The sequence below is a fragment of the Brachionichthys hirsutus genome, chromosome 1, assembly GCF_040956055.1.
Source record: "Brachionichthys hirsutus isolate HB-005 chromosome 1, CSIRO-AGI_Bhir_v1, whole genome shotgun sequence".
In the NCBI taxonomy this organism is placed as follows: domain Eukaryota; kingdom Metazoa; phylum Chordata; class Actinopteri; order Lophiiformes; family Brachionichthyidae; genus Brachionichthys; species Brachionichthys hirsutus.
The window spans coordinates 15615900-15639778 of NC_090897.1; the positions used below are offsets into that span (position 1 = coordinate 15615900).

Sequence of the window (23879 nt, forward strand, 5' to 3'; positions counted from 1 at the left end):
ACTTCATTTTGGTGGGAGCAGACTCATTACGCCGTCGCTCTCGTTGCTCGTAGTGTTGGCGCAGATGCTTGCGGGATCCATAGCTCTCGTTGCTCGTAGTGTTGGCGGAGGTGCTTGCGGGATCCGTAGCTCTCGTTGCTCGTAGTGTTGGCGGAGGTGCTTGCGGGATCCGTCGCTGTCGTTGCTCGTAGTGTTGGCGCGGATGCTTGCGGGATCCGTAGCTCTCGTTGCTTGTAGTGTTGGCGGGGGTGCTTGAGGGATCCGTAGCTCTCGTTGCTCGTAGTGTTGGCGGGGGTACTTGCGGGATCTGTTGCTCGTAGTGTTGGCGGGGATACTTGCGGGATCCGTAGCTCTCGTTGCTCGTAGTGTTGGCGGGGGTGCTTGCGGGATCCGTCACTGTCGTTGCTCGTAGTGTTGGCGGGGGTGCTTGCGGGATCCGTCACTGTCGTTGCTCGTAGTGTTGGCGGGGGTGCTTGCGGGATCCGTTGCTCTCGTTGCTCGTAGTGTTGGCGTGGATGCTTGCGGGATCCGTAGCTCTCGTTGCTCGTAGTGTTGGCGCGGATGCTTGTGGGATCCGTAGCTCTCGTTGCTCGTAGTGTTGGCGGGGGTGCTTGCGGGATCCGTTGCTCTCGTTGCTCGTAGTGTTGGCGTGGATGCTTGCGGGATCCGTAGCTCTCGTTGCTCGTAGTGTTGGCGCGGATGCTTGTGGGATCCGTAGCTCTCGTTGCTCGTAGTGTTGGCGGGGGTGCTTGCGGGATCCGTTGCTCTCGTTGCTCGTAGTGTTGGCGTGGATGCTTGTGGGATCCGTAGCTCTCGTTGCTCGTAGTGTTGGCGTGGATGCTTGTGGGATCCGTAGCTCTCGTTGCTCGTAGTGTTGGCGGGGGTGCTTGCGGGATCCTTCGCTCTCGTTGCTCGTAGTGTTGGCGGGGGTACTTGCGGGATCCGTCGCTGTCGTTGCTCGTAGTGTTGGCGGGGGTGCTTGCAGGATCCGTTGCTCTCGTTGCTCGTAGTGTTGGCGGGGGTGCTTGCGGGATCCGTCGCTGTCGTTGCTCGTAGTGTTGGCGGGGGTCCTTGTGGGATCCGTAGCTCTTGTTGCTTGCAGTGTTGGCGCGGATGCTTGTGGGATCCGTAGCTCTCGTTGCTCGTAGTGTTGGCGGGGGTGCTTGCAGGATCCGTTGCTCTCGTTGCTCGTAGTGTTGGCGGGGGTGCTTGCGGGATCCGTCGCTGTCGTTGCTCGTAGTGTTGGCGGGGGTGCTTGCCGGATCCTGACTGGCTGCACGGAGCAGGAACAGAATCTGTACTGTGAAAGAGTCGAACACTGAGAACGATATACACAATATAAAAACACATCAGCACCCACTAAAGTGTTAACAGTGTAAACTGTTCAACAAAACGTTTATTCAACTGTATATTCTGTGAATAGTCATTTGTTATCTGAAATAAACCCAAAAAATATACTGTAAAAATATGTTTACTTTGCTCCTGGCTTGACACAAAATCCTTTGTCAAAGACGAGTGAACAAGAACATTGTGTTAAGCGTACCTGATTATCTCACTGTTTACTGTTGTGTTTTTGCTCTATGATTTTTTTAATTCTCTATTTAAATGGTCCAGTTTATTTTTGTTTGTTGACTTAATGTTACAATATTCATTAAAATTTAATAAAAAGCCATATGTATGTTTGCAAGCTTCTAGTCCAATTTTAGTCTCTCTCTCTCTCTCTCTCTCTCTCACTCATGCATATAGATAGATAGAGTCTTTCAGATTTTTACTTTTCAGTTAAATAAATGTATCTACTCATTATCTACAGGTCTCACTAACTACTACTACTACCACTGCACTTTCTTCTTGTCCCGTGAGGGGTCGCCACGGCAACCCAACCTTCTCCACTTCACCCTGTCCTTTGCATCGTCCTCCCAAACACCAGCCACTCTCATGTCCTCCCTCACTACGTCCATGTATCTTCTCCTGGGTCGTCCTCTAGTCCTGTTCCCTGGCAGTTCCATCCTCAGCATCCTTCTACCGATATAGTCCCTGTCTCTCCTCTGGACATGTCCAAACCATTAAAGTCTGGTCTCTCTGACCTTGTCTCCAAAACGTCTAACCTTCACCTTCTAACAACTGATCTAATGAGAAATGACAACGTTCCTACGTACAAATACTATCACGCAAGTCAGGATGAGGACTTCAACATGCTTGGAGACAGCTAGCTGATGTCTAGCTGATAGCTAGCTGAGTGGGGCGTGTTTCCACAGGTTATCCTACCATCAGGATTCTATAATCTCCCAATGACTTGACTTCCTCGCTGCTACGTCGCTACGCTAGTAAAGCAAATACAACACAGTTGCAGACGGATGGATGGACACCGTTCTATAAGGATGAAACATTTAGTGTTTCGCTGTTTTTTTGTGGTCCTTTCTTTCAGTATAAAATCAAAGAGGGGGACAGAAGTCAGATTCAGCAGTTATTAAAAATGTGCAGCAAAACCGTACAGATGACACGAACCGAAGAGCTCTCACAGTCCAATTCACAGAAGAGGTGAACTCATCGCGATGCAGTGTGAAAGGGCAGGATGGAAATGGACAGGGAATGGTGGAAGCATCATTGGGCCCATACTCCAGGACAAATCTGTTACACAACAGACCAAAGAATTGCACTATTACAAAGGGCTGAAAGCCTTGCATAACTCGACAGTTCAGCCCACCCGTCACATCTACTGTGCATTAGTGAGCCTGTAGAGCGGTTCCTCATCACTTAGAGCTGAAAACCCAGTTCTGACAAGTGGCACCATCCGCTTTCTCTGGCTCGCTGCCCAAATCTAGTACCACTCTGACAGGGCACAATGGGCTATTTCAATACCCCCCGCTGTGCCGCATGTAGGCGACAGCGTTCAGGAGAGACCCTGTTGATCTGTAGAGGCGTTGCTCTTGCTCAGCTTCCTCCACAGAGCTGTATCTGGAGCAAATTGCATCACTGGGGCTATTTTAACGGAGCAGTGGCTCACATTCTGATGCGGTTCGGAGGTAAATAAGCAACAGATTGTGGAAAGGAGGCGCTTTTAGAAACAGCTCTAGCATTTAAAGCAGCCGAAAAGACGACACCATGCATCGTGCAGGTGTGACAGGCTTGAACGTCTCCGTGTTGTGGTTCCAGTATTGACCTGATTCTGGCTGTACCTGCGAGTATTCCTGATCAGTGATGGGTTCAAAGAAGTGGTGAGGACGGCAGTGAAGAAAAGACGATGATGATGATGATGATGATGGAGATGAAGCATGAAATGATCCATCAACGTGACCGTGGTGTCCGTAAGTGATGGGACACGCCAGTACGAGCGGAGCACATGGATGTGTACAATCCTCAACCAGAAGGATGCTGTCAGGAACACAAAGCCTTCCAGAGGCAGAACTACTATGTCTAAGTTTATGTATAAGTACCTATGAGGTACAATTACTGCATAAAGTGTTACATACTGTCCAACCCCCTCCCTCCCCCCCTCCCCCCACACACACATTACTCACCTCTGTTAGCGCTACCGTCTGTCTCAAAGGTAAAACTCATAATAAAACAATATTTTATAATACAGTAATACTGTATATAATCTATTATATTAGTGTGTGTATCTATACAAGGATTAAAACATTTTTTCATTGTTATTAGCGTTGATTTGAGTGTTTGTAGACACTGGAATGGATTAAATCGTTTTTATTTTATATGGGATGATTGTTTTGACATACGAGTGATTTGAGTTACGAACTCGGTCCAGAAACGAGTTATGTCAAGGTATTACTGTACTAAATACTACTAACTACAGAGCGGGCAGGTGCTGGAAAAAGACAGAAATAGAAACAAAAATATACAAATCTTACGGACACGCCTGAGAAAACCACACAAATACAGAGGAACATGAACATTCAATCATGATCTGGCACCGCGGCGTCAGCAGGGCAGAGTGAATACAACAAACAATTCTAAGTGCAAACGAATGGCAGGTGCGTCTCCAGGTGTTCAGCCGACTCTCTGGTGGCCACGCCCACATTGCAAGACAGGGTCAGGGAAGCAAAGCACACCGGAGACCATGACAGCAGGGACATTAAGTCTGTCAGGTGCACCACTGATACGAGTCAGCACCGATCACACCTGAGGAGATGCCGAACCTGCAGCAGGGACCTCACACAGATCACACACCAGTGGAACACAGAGTGGGCAGTGTCTTCTCTAAGGTCACTTCAACACTGGGGATTGAACTACCAACCTTTTGAAAAGTGGACAACCACTCCGCTACTGTGTCACAGCCCGAATCAGACAGGAGACCCCATCATCCTGTGATACATGGATACTTTCACCTGGATGCAGCAGCTGATGGGCCCTGGGCAGGGCAACAGGTGACTGGACGGCAGGACATTGTTTTAACGCTGCTGTCCTTCGTCCAATCTTTGCCTTGTCTTTTGTATTTGGACTCCAACCTTGATGACATCCGCCAGTCATTTTCAGGTACAGTGATAGCACCACCTACTGGAAACAGGAAGTAAGCTCTTTGTAACAATTAATCACTTTTTAGAGTGTGCTCTTGAACAGTGGTTTGTCTCCCTTTGAAAGGTGAGCGGTTTTATCCAGGTAGAGGAAGAGCTTTACAGGCTCACGTTTTAATGCTGGCAGCAAAGGCAGGTATTTTGCTGTCCTGCGTTTTCGACATGCCCCCTCCTTGGTTTCCATTAACCTCTTTCACTAAAGCCGTCATTAAAGTCCCCGGGTAGTCACTAACTGGATAGTTTGTACATTTTTCATAATTGAGTCATCCTTTAAATAGCAGCGAATACATTAGCTTTGACTTAAGAGCAGTTTTTTATTGGTCAATGCTGAAATCACTTTCCTGCCGTCTCCAGACGGAAGCATCCAACAAGGCTGCTGAGCACCCCTCATCAGCACCAGCATGAAGCGAGCTGATGATGATGATGATGATGAATATATTTATTAGATAGAATGTAGTCAACAGTATCCTGTTGTTGGACATTATTGATTAGACACCTGGCCATTTTAGCCTTATTCCAGTCAAAGTAAACCATATTTTAGTTTAATCCTAGCAGACCTAGGCTACACATTCTAGCATCAATGTCTGCTAACATGTCTGCAAAAGGTTGATCTGTGATTGGTTCCCCTGCCTCACTGTGCTTGTTGGTCATTTTAGCATCTTTAAAGGTCAACAGGTTGAAGGGACGAGAAACACCAAACTGAGTTAAGGTAGATCTGACATCCATAAGAAAACAGAACTTTCATTGTTTGTCGGCTAACTTGTTCACTACAATTTAAGGCTTGAAATATTATTCGAGCCGCACCCTTAACTATAATTACAGGAACTGATTTTGTATTTTCCACATTGTGCAATCATGATTGTTTAATGCAGCCTAGCACGGGAAGTGCGGTTAGCAGGAGCTAGCGTAGCACAGCCAATGGCTCCCTTGAGTCGGTCCCAAGGCCAATAAATGCAGAGGGTTTCAGCAGAAACGGCATCCGGCATAAAACCGTGCCAAAATAGAACATCTAAATCACCTTAAATATGAACGAGATACCGGATCGGTGGAGGCCCGGGTTAACTACGACCCCCAGCAGCGTTGTTAACCCAGGGGACGCTGCGAAGAAGAGGAGGAAGACAGCGCATCAGCAGCGAGAGAAGAGGGAATGGAAGAGTTTAGGAATGAGAGTAGGGACTTTGAATGTTGGGACGATGATGGGAAAAGCTAGAGAGCTGGTGGACATGATGATGAGGAGAAAGGTTGATGTGTTTTGTGTCCAGGAGACCAGGTGGAAAGGAAGCAAGGCTAGAAGCTGGGGAGCAGGATTCAAGTTGTTTATAACGGAGGAGAGGAAAGAGGGATGGAGGAGGGGAAGAGGATGAAGTGGTGGAGGCTGTAGAACGAAGAGTGTTGTGTGGCTTTAAGGGACGAGGTGAGACAGGCTCTGGGTGGACAAGAGAGGCTTCCAGAAGACTGGAATACAACAGCTAAGGTGATCAGGGAGACAGGTAGGAGAGGACTGGGTGTGTCTTCTAGAAGGAAACTAGAAAGACAATCAGAGATTGCAGACCCCGCCTCCAATAGACTCTTCGATCTTGTGAGACAGTAAACAGGGCTTCCGGATCAGAGGGGCCAAACCTGCTCTAGCTTGCTGCTCCGGAACGTACTACAAGCCTCCTTCTGGACTCTTTTTCCCATCATGCCATTCGTGTCCCTCCCTCTTAAAGTGGCAGTTTACAGCACAGGCACAATTCCAGATGTAAAAATAATTCTAGAATCTGAATCCAGATCCGGATCAACGCCATTCTCGGGGAGGACCGAGCCACGGACAGAACCTTGCTTGTGTAAAAATTTCAAGTTGATTGGGTTACTAGTTTTTGAGTTATGCGCTCAGACAGACAAACAGACATACAAACAAACAGACAAACGCACCCAATTGCAATACCCTCGTCTCCTCTTCGGCGAGGGTAATGAGATAAGGAGACCTGCTGGCGGAACCAGGAAGTGCAAAAGTGTGAACAGGAGTACTGTACAGGGAGATGAGACGCAAGGCAAAGGTAGAGGTGGCAAAGGTCAAACAGAGGGCATATCTCTTTGTCTTTGTTTTTGTTTGGATAGCCACGTGTCTTCCAAGCATTCCGGATGTGTTTCTGCTCTGTGGCTTTTCCTTCTGTTCTGGTGGTGATGTTTTGGGCCTGGTGGTTCTGGGTTCTGATGTCCTTCTCCGTAAACCGAAGCGTAAGAAGACATCAGCTGGCAGAAACAGATGTCGCTTCATGACTGTGGGAGTCAGTTCAACAACACCGTTCCAGAGAGAAGGGTCTTCCTGGGGCACTGACACCGGATCCCACCTCTGGGATGGGGATCAGGCCGGGGAGATGGTAGTGGGGGGTTGGGACAGAGGAGGGTGGAGAAAATGGATTGTCCACGGGTCCTTAGGAAGCTGAGGAATGACCAGCGCAGCAGCCAGATGGACAGCAGATGACTTCTGTTCTTCCACAGACTTTGCAGACCGATCTGGGAAGATGATAGAGGAGGATGAGGAGGAGCCGGAATTAACAACGGGGTTAAACAACTCAAAATGGGATTGGCATTTAAAATAGTCAATGCAGCTCTGCCCTCAGTCGCCTCAATCCCTGCATACCTGAATAAACACCTCCAAAGATTTAGTGACACCCACAGCATCTTTTTACAATACTGCCCCCCAAGGGTGGAACTGTTTGACTCCGGCCCTCAAAACATGCACCTCTTTGGCCTCCTTCAAAACGGCCCTAAAAATACACCTTTCAGGGGGACAGAAACGGAGATAGTCATCACGACTCTCTCCGGATCAACCCCCCCCCCCCCCTTTTTTTTTGTCCACCTACGTTGTACATATTATGTGTCTTTGTAATTTATTGTTATTTTGCATCTGTGGAGTAATTTATTTTTATTTTATTTGTATTGTTAATTGTCGATGATTTATGTACGAAGGACTTTCAACGGAAACAAGATCGCAAGGGCTTTTTAGAAACGCTCCTCTTAGACAGGATGTTTGACTGTATTTGTACTGTAATACATTCTACTGTGTGACTGTATTTGTACTGTAATACATTCTATTGTTTGACCGTACTTGTACTGTAATACATACTATTGTTTGACCGTACTTGTACTGCTCTAACATTCTATCGAATAAATATTTCTTCATCATCATCATCAGCCAGGAAAAGGAGAGAGGAAGCAGGATTAGGGCGGCCCGGTGGTGCAGTGGTAAGCGCTGTTGCCTCACAGCGAGGAGGTTGTGGGTTAGAATCCGACTTGTGGCCTTTCTGTGAGGAGTTTGCATGTTCTCCCCGTGCCTGCGTGGGTTCTCTCCGGGTTCTCCCCGTGCCTGCGTGGGTTCTCTCCGGGTTCTCCCCGTGCCTGCGTGGGTTCTCTCCGGGTTCTCCCCGTGCCTGCGTGGGTTCTCTCCAGGTTCTCCCTGTGCCTGCGTGGGTTCTCTCCGGGTTCTCCCTGTGCCTGCGTGGGTTCTCTCCGGGTTCTCCCCGTGCCTGCGTGGGTTCTCTCCGGGTTCTCCAGCTTCCTCCCGCCACCAAAAACATGCACCCGGATTGGTGATGCTAACTTGCCCGTAGGTGTGAGTGTGTGTGTGTCTGATTGTATGTCTCTGTGTTGCCCTGCGATGAACTGGCGACTTGTCCAGGGTGTACCCCGCCTCTCGCCCATTGACTGCTGCGATCTTGGCCCGCGACCCGATAACGGACAAAGCGGTTGGAAAATAAATGAATGAATGAAGAACTTTTTTCCTGCTCTGGACAGAGCACGTTCATTTAAACCAGTAAAGGTCCTGAATGGTTGTGGATCCTCGACCCAGTTACTTCCTCATCGTTATTCAGGCGCTGAAGTTCAAAACCACAAGAGAGAATTCCGTTTAATGGATGCATCTTCCTCCAACAACGCATTGTGTTGTAATATCCTGCAGCTTTTACACATTAAACCCAATAATGGCAGACTTGACCCCGCAGACTGCCGGCGCAGGACAGCTTGTCTTCGGGGGACCAGCTCTGCAGGCCTGCACTGCCCCCTGGTGGAGCAGCAGATTAAATGAGGCTGCTTCACACCAGTGTTTGCTTCTTTACTGTCCTGTACCAAAACTAGCCTTGTGCAGTTTATGGTTGAACTAGTACTCATTACTCACCAAAGAGGGCGTGGACCCCCCAATTGCTCCAGGGGAGGTGACCATGGCGCCACCTTCAACCTATGCCCTCTCCACACAAGGCCCTTATATATCTTTAGCCTAATAGCATGATAGCCTAAATCATAGCATATCACAATTTGATCAAAAACGCATGGGGACGATTAATCTAGATGTATTTAATATCAGATTAAAGATTAAGATTAAAGCCTGTAATCATGTCAGAATGGTAAAGACATCCTGGTTTAGCCACTGGTCTCCTCAGTGACCTGCTGCTGCCGTCATTTTCATCTGTAGCTCTGAAGATTCAAGATGAAGGTCTAATGTATTTATAGGACACATTTAAAACACCCAAAGGTTTGACAGAGTGCAATGAAATCAAAGCGTTATTCTTGGAAAGCAAGGGGATTCACACATTCCGGATGTGCAGACACATTAACCTCCGTCTTGCTGTCGCGTAGATTCAGGAAGTTGATGTCCATTCAAGGGTTTATGTCCTTGAGACGAGCTAGCAGGGGCTGCAGAGTCCTTACATTTAGATCGTAGTGGAATCGTCTGCAAAGCAATGAAAAGAAGGGATTTGTTTATGGAGAACGGAAGTGAGGGACAGCATATATGAAAGAACAATGAGCCCTGGGGGCCCCCCACAGGTAAGAAGGGCCACGTCTGTGCAGAATTCACCCAGAAGGGCAGAGAAACTCCTGTCAGGTGTGACGGGCAGCTTGAGGGCACCATGTTTTAATGCCTGCGCACTGATCTAGACGTGGCGAGAGCGTCCTGCGCTCAACAGTATCAAAAGCAGCCGTCAAATCAAGGGTCACCAGGAGTCCAACGTTCAAACAAGATCATGAAAACCACTTAAAAGTAATGAGAGCAGATCTAAACCCAGACTGAAGCTTCTCGTAAAGGTCATTGTGGATTAAAAATGGCTGCAAACGGAGCAGCAATGGCCTCCTGGGCTTGGAACAGGAAGGGTCAAGGTGAGCCTGAAGCTGGAGAGGACAGAGGCGTCTGAACCCATCACAGTACGGTGAGTACCAGAGACCATCTGGTCCAAATGACAAAACCAAGAGGACGAATTTAACTGTGCTTTAAAATATATTTAATAATCAGCTTCCTGTTTATTGAAGTTTGTGATGGAGACACACATTTCTGTTGCTAGTATGTGAAGAAATACAAATCTAACACTGAAAATAAGCAGAAGGGCCCAACCTGCCATTGGAGGGTTTTTGTTACAAGGTGAGGATGATGAGGCAGCGGGTGAGGATGATGAGGCAGCGGGTGAGGATGATGAGGCAGCGGGTGAGGATGATGAGGCAGCGGTGAGGATGATGAGGCAGAGGGTGAGGATGATGAGGCAGAGGGTGAGGATGATGAGGCAGCGGGTGAGGATGATGAGGCAGCAGGTGAGGATGATGAGGCAGCGGGTGAGGATGATGAGGCAGCAGCGAGCAGCGCCTGGTTGATGATCATATCCAGACCTCAGCACTCCTCTGCTTGGACCCCCTGCTCTCCATCTGACTCCCGAGCTTCTGCCTCTCTCCTTTATGTGCCTCCTGCCTCCTTGGTTTCTCCTCTCGACCTCCTCCGACCTCCTCTGGGTCCTTCATCCTGCCACCGTTCACAGCACAGGTCCAGCTGGGCTGGTGACCCACCACCAGGTCCAAAGTGGGCAGGGAGGTTGTGCTGGTCATATCCCTGAAGCCGAGAGTGGATGTGAGAGAAGGGCTGTCTATAGCGAGGGTTTCATACCCCCCCTTCATAGCGGGATGACCCCCCCAGGGCGTCCCCTTTCTGAGCATCAGAACTTGGCGGATCTTCTTCCAGCCCAGGTGGTTCAGCTCCAGCAGATTGAGCAGGATGCAGAAAACACCCACGCAAAACATGAAGAGCAGGAAGATGGTTTTCTCCGTAGGCCTGGAGACGTAGCAGTCGACCGCCTGGCCGCATGGAGGTGAGGCACAAAGGAAGTAGACGGGAACCTTGAACCCAAAGAGCTTCCACTGGGCCAGGACGAAGCCCACCTCGAGGATGGCGCGTAGCAACACGTGGAAGACGTAGCATTTCGACAGAACACCTCCAGAGCCTCCGTGTCCTTCTACATCCCCCTCCCTGAAAGTGCACCCTCGGGCATGGCTCAAAGTCACCGTGTTGTACGGGTCTGCTAGGCTGTGGGCTGCTATGCCCTCCATCGTGTCTGCCAGGCTGTGGCCCAGGTGCTTATGGGAGTGGACGGAGCAGTTGTCCGAGTCGCAGCTCGCTTCATTCAGCTCTCGGCGCCGCCGGCCCACATCTTGGCCATCCTGCACTGGGTTATCCCCTGGTCCTCGCCCGTGCTTCTGAGCTGTGCTGGGGGGCTCCTTGGACAGGTTGTGCCACGTGTAGATGATGAAGCACAAGGACGGGGTGGAGACACTGACGATGTGGAAAACCCAGAAGCGAGGTTGGGAAATGGGCGCGAAGGCGTCATAGCAGACGGTGGAGCATCCCGGCTGCAGCGTGTTGCACACGAACATCTCCTGCTCGTCAGCGTACACGTCCTCGGTCGCCACGGCAACGACAAGCAGCCGGAAGACAACCATGACCGTTAGCCACAGGCGGCCGAGCATGGTGGAGTGCTGGTGGACGGCGTCCAGCAGGCGTTTGAGCAGGGTCCACTCCGTCATGGTGGCCTGTGGCTGCCGGCTGGCTGCCGGAGGACCGGTCTGCTCCGGACCGATCCACCTCTTCTGAACTCCTACCTGGCTGGCCTAGTTAAAACATTGTGAAAGACCTAATTTGAGCTTCATCCTTCCCGTCTGTTCCTGAGTTTCTGGCCGCTCTGTTCTCATCGGGCAGGAGATTGAATTCGAGCTCAGACTCTCCCTGGGTGAAAGACAGAGGAGCCCTCCTCGCTGGACGGTCCCCCCGATCGGTCTGGCTGCCCCAGGAGAGAGAGCCAGCCACCTGTCATAGATAAGGCTGTCCACTTGACATGAGCTCTCTTCGGTCTGGTCTTTAGGGTCCATTTTAGACGGAGAGACATCATCTTCCGCTCCTGGAGGAGGTGCTGACTGACAGAGCATTCTCTCTAGATTAGCCCTCTGAAAGCTAATGGATGGTTCATTTAATGCAAGAGACATATTTCAAATGATGATCAGTACTCAGGAACCACCAGGTTCTGGATCAGTAGTCTATGGCATTAACGATCCGGTTTCATCCTGGAGAGGTTTTGTGGGCCAGGGCCAGAACTGAATGCTGCTCTCTGGCCAGGAACCGGTCCTCTTATCTGTGCTTTTAAAAAAAGCCTCTTGATAAAAGTCAGGGACCCATTCCTGACTTCAAACAGTCCTGATGAGCGGGCCTGAGTCTTCTGACCCAGAACTCTTTCTATTTATGACATAAACAGAAACGTTGAGTGCTGAATTATAGGACGTCTCTTTGGTTTGTTGTAAGTCGTCTTTATTGGACAGCTATGAAACCTGTCAGAGTCGGAGGCGTCTGATATTCATACGGGGATTATTATTAGAATTGTAGAACTGCACTAAGATGAAGAGTTTAACCGATTACAGATGCATATTTCAAGTCTTTTAGTTTGACTTTCAATAATTATGGTTTACAGCTCATGAAAATCAAACCAAGCTTCTCCAAATCTTTAATAAACAATATGTTGTGTTTTATTAGAGCAGTCATCAAATGGGTTTGGAGCAGAGCAGTGACATGGACTTGGACTAGCACAACAGGTGATATTAAATACGAATATTTAAAATAACATTAACGGCAGCTCAACCGCCAGGTTTCTCTCGTCCACTTCAGAATACTTCCACAGCGCAGACAAACTCACGCGACTAGCGTCAAGCTGCTAACGTGTTCAGCCAGCATTCAACCGATAGCTTCACAGGAAGTGATGTCATGCTGCACGCGCTGCCAGTTCTGTTGGAGTAGAGAGGCCTCACGATGTACCGATTTCCGATCAAGCGATTGGATCGGGACATCCCTAGAGACAATTATTACAAAATGAACTTGACAGATTTTTATTTGAAGGAAAAGATAATAACAGTTTATTACGTAATAATCACCTCAAACTACATTTCCCCCTTGTGTTAGTAGTACAAATAGCTTTAGTTGCTGAACTACTGGGTCAAGTTTACATGACCTATCAGTGCAGACACACACGCGCGAAGTAAGTGTTTGGAACATGTCTGGTGTTATTCCAGAAACAGCCACAGGAGGGCGAACGCGGCTGCTTCAGTGAGCGTCTGAAGTTGACAATAAGCATAAATATGCACACAAACAAATGTCTTAAGAACTTGTAACTTGGCACACTTATAGATGACATATGTGGCTGGAACTGACGTGACGGAAAAGTGGGTGTGACTTACGGTGACGACGTTATGGACGTGTAAAGGTTTAATTTTGTCATATCTCAAGAACGGAAGGTCGTACAGATGAGGTGGCTCAGGCACCTATTTAGGATGCCTCCTGAACGCCTCCCTGGTGAGGTGTTCAGGGCACGTCCCACCGGTAGGAAACCACGGGGAAGACCCAGGACACGCTGGAGAGACTATGTCTCTCGGCTGTCCTGGGAACGCCTCGGGATCCCCCCGGGGAGAGGGAAGTCTGGGCTTCCCTGCTTAGGTTGCTGCTCCCGCGACCCGGCCCCGGATAAGCGGATGACGATGGATGGAGCCACATGCGGCTCCGGAGCCGCGGGTTGCAGACCCTTGGGAATGTGGAATGTTGCATCTTCAGCAAAGAACTAGAAGCTGAGACCACGTTGACTTTTTAGTTTTAGTTTATTTTATCTTTATTTACAAAGAAATCTTGAGATTGAAAAACGATTTTATGAGAGTTCTGGCCTGAGTAGCAGCTCATAATGAGAATAAAAATCACATGTTATATAAAAACCCACAAAAGAACAACATGAGCTCTTCAAACAGAGGCCTTTCCGAGTGTAACCGGATGGGATGTAATTAGGCAGGCAGGTGTGGGAGGGAGCACCTGTGGCCCATTTGCCACTGATTGGGGGGGGGCGTATATAGGTGCTTCCCTTCCCTCGTTCCCTGGTTCCTGTCTTTGTGTTTTCCCCGTCGAAGGCAGGTTGGCCGTAGACTGTCACTGTCTTGTCTCTCCTTTTCTTTTGTTTTTAGAGTGTTCGATAAATATTTTGAATTATTAAATGCCGTGCTGGTTTTCACTGTGAGCGGACCTGTGGGTGGGAAACCCGCTAAAACGAGCTGGGAACCAAAGGAACAAAAAAAATTAAATAGGTCTTTAGGTTGCAAGTCCTAAAGTGGCGTTGTCGGCAAAGGTCGGACCGTTTGGCCCCATATCCCCAACGCCACACAAGCAGAGCTGCACATTCCTCCAGCAGCACGTACTTCATAACTTCTTTAGATTTGTCAGTTGATAAGAGCAAACCAAACGTCCGATCCTTCTGTAAATTGTTCTATGGTGTTAGTGTGGTCAACCCATAGCTGTTAACGCCAACAGTAGTGTGTGTGTAAATGGGCGGTGCTTCTACAGGTGGCGCTCACGTAACGACAGAGTTTTGCTCAGACCCCGTCGCTAAACAATTTTGTCATTTAGTGAAACAGTGTTAACCGACAACTTGGCTGACATTTTGTGTTGTCAAATTATTTTTTATATTTACATACATTCATACTGTACATATAATACACATTCATATCTTCATATATATACATAATTACATGTTCCCTCGGAATGAGTGAAACAATAAAAGATGAGTCACACCAGCTCGAGCGTCGCCGGCTGAACAACGTTTGCGTCTGATGACAAGCTGGCTGCTGCTGGTTTGAATCTGAAGATGGAGTCTGCCAGGAGCCTGTAAAGGACACTCCTACAGTGAAGGTGAGCTCACAGGCTTGTGAAGATTCCACCTTGTGGAGAGGCGTGGCCAGACAGGGTGCTGTGTTCGTGTGGACAGGAAACAGCAAGTGCCCGCCTCCGGTCAGTCAGGAAGTCCTGAACAAAGCGTCCATCGAGGGCTTCTGCCACGGAAAGAGAGGTCTCTGTTTCCTCCCGCTGCCTGACAGGTGTGACAGGAAGTGTCTGCAGGGGAAGTGCCGCTTCAGGATGTAACGGAGCGTTTGTGGAACTTTGATGCTGATGGATGTTGTCTTTGCTGCAGTGATTGTCTGGATGGACCTTAGATCTGAATCCAGGGGTGATCCTTCAGGGTCTGCAAGCTGGACCTGCTGTTTGGTCTCTTGCAGAGACAGCCCTGTAGGAAGTCTTTGCAGTCTGGACAAAGAGGAACAATAATTGAGTCCACACATGAGCTCTGTTTCTGCTGGAGTCTGTCCTGTCTGTGTGTCCTTTTGACTCACCAGAAGAAAGGTCTTCCCTGACGCCAGCATCCTTCGAGATGATTTCTGTCGCTCCATTGAAGGGGAAGTGAGGATGGAACATCAGGTACATCACCACACCAAGCTGCCACACCGTCAGCGGTTCGGCCCGGTTGCAGCCGGACCTGATCCACTCAGGGCAGGTGTATGGTCTGGTTCCTGCACAAGCCAGACCCCAGAGACAACGTTAACGGTGAGGGATGCAGGCGGAGGACAGACAGGAGAGACACAGCACTGACGCTGACATCAGGGCCGACGGCCTACCTGGACCCGTCTTGAGCTTCTTTCCCATCGGCATGGTACCACAGCCAAAGTCAACGATGCTGACTCGTGGACCATGGGGGCTGGGTCGAACCAGGATGTTGTCCGGCTTCAGGTCCCTGTGGAGGACACCTTTGGACTGGATGGTGATGAGGGTGTCCACCAGCTGTTTCATGATGCTCTGAGGGACAGAGAAACAGACTGTGAGCTTGGACATATTTGAACCTGGACATGGACCTGCCGTCGGCTACTTACTTTGGCTTCACTCTCCTCCAGGGAGTACCTTCGTGACTGAAGGTAGGCCATCAGATCCGTGCAGGGGAGTGGCCTCTCCATGACGAGGATCAGCTCATCACGCAGCTCGTACCAGTCCAACAGGGCCACGACTCCACTGGTACCTCCACCTGACCCGAGGACCAGCATCAGCGCCACCTCCAGAGGGATCCTTCTGCCGTTCACCATCACCGACTGGATTACAAACGGTTGAAATCAATGAGTTCAAAGCGCTTTAAACCGGATGCATGCGATTTATTTATTTTATTTATTTATTTATTTACTTATTTGTTTCAAGCAGAATAACAATTAAAGACAAAACAAAATTATACCTTTTTGCGTACAAGAAACCATACATCGACTAAAGAAACAAAAACCCAACAAATATGTCCAAAACAACCACCAAAGTTCATGTACACAAAAATAGCAAATAATACATTATATAGTGCTTGAAAAGGAGTGGGAAGCAGAAAAACGTATTAAATCCCACCCCCATAATACAACTGTTATTTCTCATCTATTGGAAAACCAGTAATGGAAGAAAAAAAAAAAGCAATTAACACAATGAAGATGAAAAAACAAAAACAAAAAAACAAACAAAACAACTAAGGAACATTTATACATAGGATAAATTACAAAATATATCTATATATATATTAAGGAACCATTATAATAGGCCAGGATCAAGATTAAGCCCCGCCCTCTCTGTACTGCATCAAGATCATGCGTTTGTAAATGAATTTGATTCCTTTGCCTGTTGAACGTTTGCTCAGAAAGTTTAGAACCGGACCTAAATAATGTCCAGACTTGTTGGCAGCAAGACGAAGAACTTACATTTGGTTTGGAGGCCCCCAGACGGATGTGTTTGATGGCCACCTACAGGACAGAAGCAGACATTTAGACAGCTCGTCCCACATACAACAGTCATGCAGGACATGGGAGTCTTACAGGCAGGTAGTCGGATCGACGGAATCCACGGAACACGGATCCAAAGCCTCCTTTGCCCACCAGCGCCCCCTCCCAGTACTTTAGGTTGAAGACTTCTAAAAACAAAATACACACAAGAACAGCTTGATTTAACTCTTTCACAACTTTACGTATAAAGTCATCTCTCGTAAAAGAAGCATCGTTTTAACATCTGGTCCTATTTCCAGTACGAATCCAAAACCCAAGGCTCCACTGGAGAATAAGATGACCTCTTGGGCCTGTTGTCAGTTAGCCTAGCTTAGCATTGAGACAGGAGACAAGGAAAATGTGGTCTCCTTTAATTTCTGAATAAGAACAAAACAAAGAAACTCACAAGGGACACATTTAAATGAGATTGGTACTAACTGAAGCAGCAGAGGCTGAGATATCAGATGTTTAGTCCCCAACACGGGTCAAGCTACAAAAACCTACGTTTCCCATGATGCAGCTCACCAGCACCTTTCATGCTTTGGAGTAGCACCATGACATCATCGGGGTTATTTCAGCAGCCTTTGCTCAGCACAGAACACAAGATGCTTCTCGTCTCACCTCTGGCGTCGGTGGGGACAGTGGACCCTGAGACGGAGGAGTCAGAGTCATCAGAGGGGAGGAGCCCCCCCCGCCTGCGTCTCCTCTTCCTCTCGTTCACACCTGTGAAAACATTCAGGCGATTTCAGTCATCTGATCGTTTCCACTTAAAGGAGAGGACAGATTCTTTCCCGTCTCCTCTCACCTGTGCTGCCAGGTGGGTCAGTGGCTCCGTGAGCCGTTAGAGGCCGACTGGCCGAGGGACTGGCCCGCCTCTTCCTGTCTCTCTCAGGACTTTTACTGGCCCTCTTCTTTAAGCCCACCTTTTCCTGTTGATGGGAACAGAATGGATGTTTGCCTTCCTCCTCCTGTCTGTTGCTTCAGGAACTAGCAGCATCTCAAGCATTCTCCTCTCAGCTCAATGAGCTGAAGCTGCAGGAGGAGCAGCGTACTGTTCTGTTCATGTTGCTGATCCTGCTGTTCTGCTCTGACTGCCTCACCTTCAACAAACAACTCAAACCCATCTGTTCAAAAATGTATCATTAACTTTTGATCTCATTTATTGTCATGTTTATATTTTATTGTCTCTATTGTTTTGCTGTTTTTAACTTATGCACCTCTTGTAAAACGACTTTTGAGTATTTAGAAAAGCGCTATATAAATCAAATGTATTATTGTTATTGTACTAAAATACTACTACAGTATTTAATATAAATAGTACTAATGTATGTCATTGTTCATATGGTATGACGACCTTAATCCATGTATGTCCTAATTTAACCTGTATATGTTGTCTATATCCCTGCATAGATTATGTCTATCTGTAGAATGTTCATAGCACCAATCTGAGTACACGACTGTAGACCTCGTGTACATTTCTGTCTAGTGATTGCCCTTGTGCAGCCTCAGAGGTCGCCCCGGTAGCGTCTCCTTGAGCCCGTCCCCAGCCCAGATGGATGCAGACGGTTGCAGCACGAAAGGCATTGGCCGAATTAAAAACATTTAAACTGCTCTTCACAGCGCACACAGAAATATAGATTTATCTCTACCAACATATATTTGATGTGCGATTTCACCGTTTCATTTCTGCTTGCGTTTAGGATTTGTTTCAGGCCCTCATAAAAGCCTGAAACGTTAACGTCACCACAGGATGAAATGAAGCGACGCTTCATGTGTGACAGTCACATGAAGTGTCCTAATAAAATAAAAGTCTAACAATGTCAATTCAAAAACGTTTAAAAATGTCAACACAAACAGATGACAGTTATTTTTTGACCAACATAATATTGATCGATCACAAACGGTTCAAATAGCTACCTTTTCAGAGATACAATCATGACACATTTGGTGATGAAATATACACATTTTAATTTAAGTCTTTGTGAAACAAAACGAACTTCTCAACACTTGATAAAACTGTGTATTGATCAATTTGAGATTAGTAGTACAGTAGTGAGGAGTTCCCATGCAAATCTACCAAAGGTTCAATTCCCACAGTCCGTTTTATCGCGCTAGAAAGTGAAAAGACGGCAGCTTCTCCAAATCCAAATCAAAGACAGTCAAAGTTTAAATATTTCACTCACCCTGTTGTCCACGGGAGAACTGGCCCTTAACGGAGATGAAATAACTGGTGACGTCATGATAGGACTGCCAACAAGCAAAGTTCTTCTCTCAATCTCTCTCTCAATAGCTCTCACTGACTGGTCTAGCTGGGAATGATCTCTATATATACCATGAACATCAAAGCAGCATTTACATCAAAGCACGGACACTAACTGGTAACTAACTGCCCTAATAAAATAAAAGTCTAAAATGTCAATTCAAAATGAGTTTTAAAACACAAACAGGTGACATTTGTACGGAAGCTTATTGCATTCACTGAAGAAAAAAAAAAATCGGTTTTCCTGAATTTATGAGATAACTTCAAGAAAAAAAAAAAGTTTCGGTTTTCCTGAATTTATGAGATAACTTCAAGAAAGAAAAAAAAAGTTTCGGTTTTCCTGAATTTATGAGATAACTTAAAGAAAAAAAAAAAAGTTTCGGTTTTCCTGAATTTATGAGATAACTTCAAGCCCTATTTTCCGAAGAAGCATGTCGATGCTGCTTGCAGCCTTCGCCCTCGTTTGCCCACAGATTGGATATTTTGAGCAGTGTAGCAGGTGCCTAATTGTTTCCTGAGTAACAACAAAGCCATGTTGAAGGCATTTCTGGTGCATCATCTTATATCCATGGAGCATGCCATGTTGATCCATCTGTTCCTGAAGAAACAGCGCAGTATCCAGCAAATCAGAATGGCACTTTCTTCTGAACAACCGCATAGACTTGAGGTGCCTACGCAAAGTCGATAAACTGAGAACAATCCCTTCAAGGTTACTCAGACAGCAGAGTACTTCCCAGTGTCTTAAACCAAGATGAAAATAAAAGCGAATAGAACAAGCAAGATCTACGGCAGCCATTACTAGACCTAAAATAAATAGGCCTACAGAATTATTTCAACATTCAGAAAAACTGAAAAAATTACCTCTAAAAACCGAAAAAGATTACCGGTTTCTTACAACAGAACCGTTTGATGTTGGGTCCAGACACCGTTTCATGGAGCAGGACTAAGAAATAAGCCGGGCTTGTTCCGGTTGTTCTGTCTCACTGGGACTCTGTTGAGGTCCATGAAGCAACTTCAACACAGCTGAATGAACTCCGTTGCTATGGAAACCTATGCTGGAAATTCACCGGGAGACGAGAGATTTAATTTCTACCGACTCTCAGGTGCTGCCATAACCTCAGACAAACATGAGAGAAAATGGTCTAAAATAAAATGTACTCCTGCAATGATAATCTGTGTTGATAGATTAGAACGTGTAGATTTCTATTTGTGTGATTCGCTTCATGTGGAATCAAACTTGAATGCGTTTCAGATGTAAACTGTCACGTCTTCTCCTGTAACGTGAAAATATCTACAATTCTACACGAACAGTCGACAAAAAAGCTTCGGTGCTCGTCTTCACAACTTTGTCTTTGAGATGTCTCTCAGAGCGCGGCTCCAAACAGGAACCTTTTCTGAAGCTCACGTCTTTGGGATCATCAAAGGTCATAAATACATTTCACACAAGTTGAGTTTCAGTGAGCTGAAAACGAAATATTCTGAACAGCGAGGCAGTGATGAAGACAGACTTTACCGAGCTGTTCTAGACCCGTCATTTCTCCTGAACCAAATTCTGAACAAGATGAACGTCTGGCGACGGCTAACGAGTAGCCAGTTTGCTGCTAACCCTCCCACAGTCGCACCGACGGACAGTTTGGTGTGAATAGTTCACCTCATATTTGTGGAGGAAACGAGAGAACCCACGCAGACACGGAACGGAATCCAACCTGCAACCTTCTTGCTGTGAGGGAAGAAGGTCCTGGGTTTGAGGTCCCCCCCCCGAGAAGTGAAATCCAGACTGGACCGAATGTGACTCATGAAATGAGTGGATTTCTGCTGCTGATTGATCTGATCTGTGTTCCGTTGATTGATCTGCCTGTGCTGTGGATGCTGTCAAACCCAGCGCCCGGCAGCAGAGGAACCAGAACCCGTCCACGATGGCCTTACGCCGGTGCCCAACCCGGACGCATCAAATAACTGCTGGAGCATTCAGAGTCTTTGGGCTGGTTAGAGCATGGTGCTAATAATACCAAGGTCATGGGTTCAGTCCCCAATCGGGCCAGATGAGCCAGTTCTATTAACCAACATTTTTCGGCAGTGGGTCAGGAATCAGAGGTTCAATTCCCGGCCCAGACGAAATATGGAGGGTGTACTGGTGGCTGGGGAGGGGCCAGTCTATGGGCAGAGCACTGCCGGGGTGCCCTTGAGCATGCCCCCCCCATGATTAATGGACCTTCTGGCAAAAACAACACAATAGTCCTTATTGTGGCCTTTTCTGTCGCTGCTACGTTGAAGCTCGGCTGTCGTTTTGTCCAACGCTGCACCTGTTTGACATTTATTCACACAAAGAAACGTGAATGTGAAATTAAATGTTTGAAACCCGTTCATCAGCTCTGAGAGATTGTTTCAGGAATCAGGCTGACATAGAATAGTCGACTTTATTAGCAGTGACGCTGATTCCGACTGTCGTCACAACAGAGTAGCATTCTTTGATGCTTCCATCCACAAGTACAGTAACTTGTGGATGGCTGCCCCGTTCTTAGGTGGAGGTTTCACGCATGCCAGGTCCACCACTCCAGCACCTATCAAAACTCGATCTGAGAGTTAACTCCGCCCACAGATTTCTGAGTCAGTGGAGGTTGCTGGGTCAGTGTTTGTGGCTCTCACTCTGCTCTCTCTCTTTTTCCTCAGATCTCCTGAGGACTTGGTGATCCAGACTTTCCTCTAGAGGCTGATGAGAATCTGGTGTATTGGGACAACTCTTGGTGATGATTGGATGGAAGGGACAGAATTAAGGAGCACAAATAAATCCATTGCACTCTCTCTTCAGAACACTGTGTGTTTGTCACTTTTTGTTTGTCCATGTTGTGTGTTCACTGCGGTGTGCACAGTAGTGATGGGAACTATGATTATTTTTACTGAGTCGGGTTTGAATGAATCACTCACTAAAGTGAATCGATTCATTTGAGTCATTTGAGTCAGTTACCCAGAAGGTGCATAGAAATATACTGTGAATACAAGTTTCACCTGCTACCAATTGATGCTGCTAAAATGGCTGATTGAAACAGGGAAATAATAAATGTCATTGAGGGAAAAGAGGGAACGATCAGGAGTTCTGAAAGGGAATATATATATATATTTTTTGTTCTCTGCATAAATTAAATATAAATACAAAAGCATAAAATGTGTTCAAACAGTGCAGCGTTAGACTAAAAATACATATAGTATACAATACACTTGTGCAAAAGCAAAAAGCAAAGTAAATAAAAAAGTTTTACATCTTTATTTTTATTTATTATGTTTCCGCCAATATTCTAAAAAATAGATTTTTTAATTTTAATTATATACTGTAATAAAAAGGCGGCATTAAATAGTTTCTGTTAAGTCCGGACACTAAAGTTTATCCTCAGAATAATCATTGGACTAACTGACTGAATATCGATTTTACTTTCGTCTCTTATTGATCCTTGTGAGACAAACAGAACGGGCGGGGCAGCAGCCCCTCGGCTCCGGTGAGGAAGGGCCCCCCCAGGCTCGAGTCGAGTGAAAGGGGGTTAGTGAGTCCGGACTCAGTGACTCGTTGTGCTGCAGGGAGGGGTGGGCGACTCTGTGAACCGCTCTCTTGTTGTGAGCGCAGCTGAGCTGATGCTAGCTTGTAGCGAGTGGGACGGTTCACCAGGGGAATGGGCAGTTCATTAAAAAAACATGAATCGATGCTTTTCTCACAATTACAATGATTAACTCGACATGTTTCTACAAGGTATGTTAGAACAGCAGTAATATACTGATCGGTGTCCTCAGTTAGCTGTGCGGCTAACTAGCGGTAGCAGGGACGAGTCAGTGAACGACTCAGTGGGGAAGAAGAATCATGACTCATGATTCCGTAAAGTGAATCACGGGTTTTGAACGATTCGTTCAGGAATCGCACAACACTAGCCCGAAGAGAACCTCGGTAGGAAGCAAGATTTGTAAATCAGTAATTAATCCTCGCATCGCTTTTATTAATTAACGCTTGCTTCTTAGGACCGAATCCAGTATTGAACCGAACGGAGGAGCCGCTATCATCCAGCGGGCCCTCTCGACGTGAGCTCCGGTAAGGAAGCTAGTTGCTAGTTGCTAACAAGGCCATGAACCGCGAAAGTTGTTTCTGGGCAAATGACACCGAGTTCTGATGATTATCTTTGTAAAATAAACCAATCGGAGATACTAGATATTTAGCAGTAACATGGTATGTCATATCTTCTAAATTGTAAAGAATGATTGGGGGAAAAAGAGGCGCTAATAGCGGTAGCGCGAAGCTAACAGCCAGGTTCAGTGCCAAATTCAATACGAATGCTCACTGCAGCTATCCGCTAGCTAGCTATCATACAGCTACTGCAGTGAAGCAGTGATCACGTGGTGCAGCATTGGAGATGCGGTTCAGTCATTTTATTGTAAAAATAAGTTCATTTAATTTTGGATGTTAAAATATGAACGTTTCTGCTAGAATACGGTGATTATATGATGCTGCCTGATTTTAATTGCACTTGAAGGATGATTTGAAATATGTCACGTTCAATTTACGATTGATTGATTCTGAACCCTCCAGGGTTCAGCGCGAGCCGGTACCAGAGATCTGGACCGTCGACGGACCGGACGCACGGCGTGGCCCGCTCTGGGTTCTGTCCTCAGAGACCTTCTGACCACCGGATTCATTTCAATCATGCAGATCCAGATAAGACGCACGAATTACATGGAACTCCCTCTCCTAACCCTTTGTACTTTTACTGTTATGAGGCAATAAAGCTGTCACTGTTCAACGTATGAATGTCTTTTCTCTTGTTATTCTAGTGAGCAGGGGTCCCCAAACTACGGTCATTAATTCGACATTTTGTTTCCCACAAATAATAATGGAGAATAAATTAATATCCTGGAGAAGAGTATTTTTCCTTTTACTTGGGACAATTTTAATGATGATTACAGACGACCAGAGCGTTAATGTTCCATGGACCTTTTTTCTGGTCTGAAATACCATCTCATTACGAAGTTCTGACAAAGTTTCCAGCTGCAACTTTGTCAGAACTTTGTAATGAGTTGGGATTTTAGACCAGGGAAGAAGTCGGTAGCAGTGTGGAGAGGGGGCAAAATGGCCCTGGTTTCGAATCCCACTGATGGGAATGAGATGGAGCATGGGCAGCAGG

At 46.9% G+C, this 23879-nt stretch overlaps 2 protein-coding genes and 1 long non-coding RNA gene across 3 annotated transcripts; 1 reads left to right on the plus strand and 2 right to left on the minus strand.

Annotated features, from left to right (window-relative positions):
• Positions 1–10154: 10154 nt before the first annotated feature.
• On the minus strand, positions 10155–11351 carry gjd6 (gap junction protein delta 6). The gene has a single exon (XM_068738774.1). The coding sequence runs from the start codon at positions 11349–11351 to the stop codon at positions 10155–10157; it is 1197 nt and encodes a 398-aa protein (XP_068594875.1).
• Positions 11352–14833: 3482 nt separating this feature from the next.
• On the minus strand, positions 14834–18700 carry LOC137896568 (serine/threonine-protein kinase pim-1-like). Its single transcript, XM_068741822.1, has 9 exons — positions 18644–18700; positions 17266–17389; positions 17082–17183; positions 16515–16609; positions 16401–16442; positions 15549–15761; positions 15297–15474; positions 15015–15191; positions 14834–14928 (listed from the first exon to the last, which is right to left on the minus strand). The coding sequence occupies exons 1-9, from the start codon at positions 18698–18700 to the stop codon at positions 14834–14836; spliced, it is 1083 nt and encodes a 360-aa protein (XP_068597923.1).
• Positions 18701–22302: 3602 nt separating this feature from the next.
• On the plus strand, positions 22303–23502 carry LOC137898065 (uncharacterized). Its single transcript, XR_011105591.1, has 3 exons — positions 22303–22651; positions 22723–22792; positions 23288–23502. It is a non-coding gene; the product is annotated as an uncharacterized lncRNA (long non-coding RNA).
• Positions 23503–23879: the final 377 nt, after the last annotated feature.

What these genes read in the sequence shown, in the direction of transcription:
- gjd6 (XM_068738774.1), bottom strand. Translation starts at nt 11,351, where the DNA reads ATGACGGAGTGGACCCTGCTCAAACGCCTGCTGGACGCCGTCCACCAG.
- LOC137896568 (XM_068741822.1), bottom strand. Translation starts at nt 18,700, where the DNA reads ATGACGTCACCAGTTATTTCATCTCCGTTAAGGGCCAGTTCTCCCGTG. An exon ending in TGACCCACCTGGCAGCACAG is followed by an intron (nt 17,184 to 17,265) that starts GTGAGAGGAGAC and finishes ATGTTTTCACAG; the next exon opens with GTGTGAACGAGAGGAAGAGG. An exon ending in GAAGCTCAAGACGGGTCCAG is followed by an intron (nt 15,192 to 15,296) that starts GTAGGCCGTCGG and finishes TGGCTTGTGCAG; the next exon opens with GAACCAGACCATACACCTGC.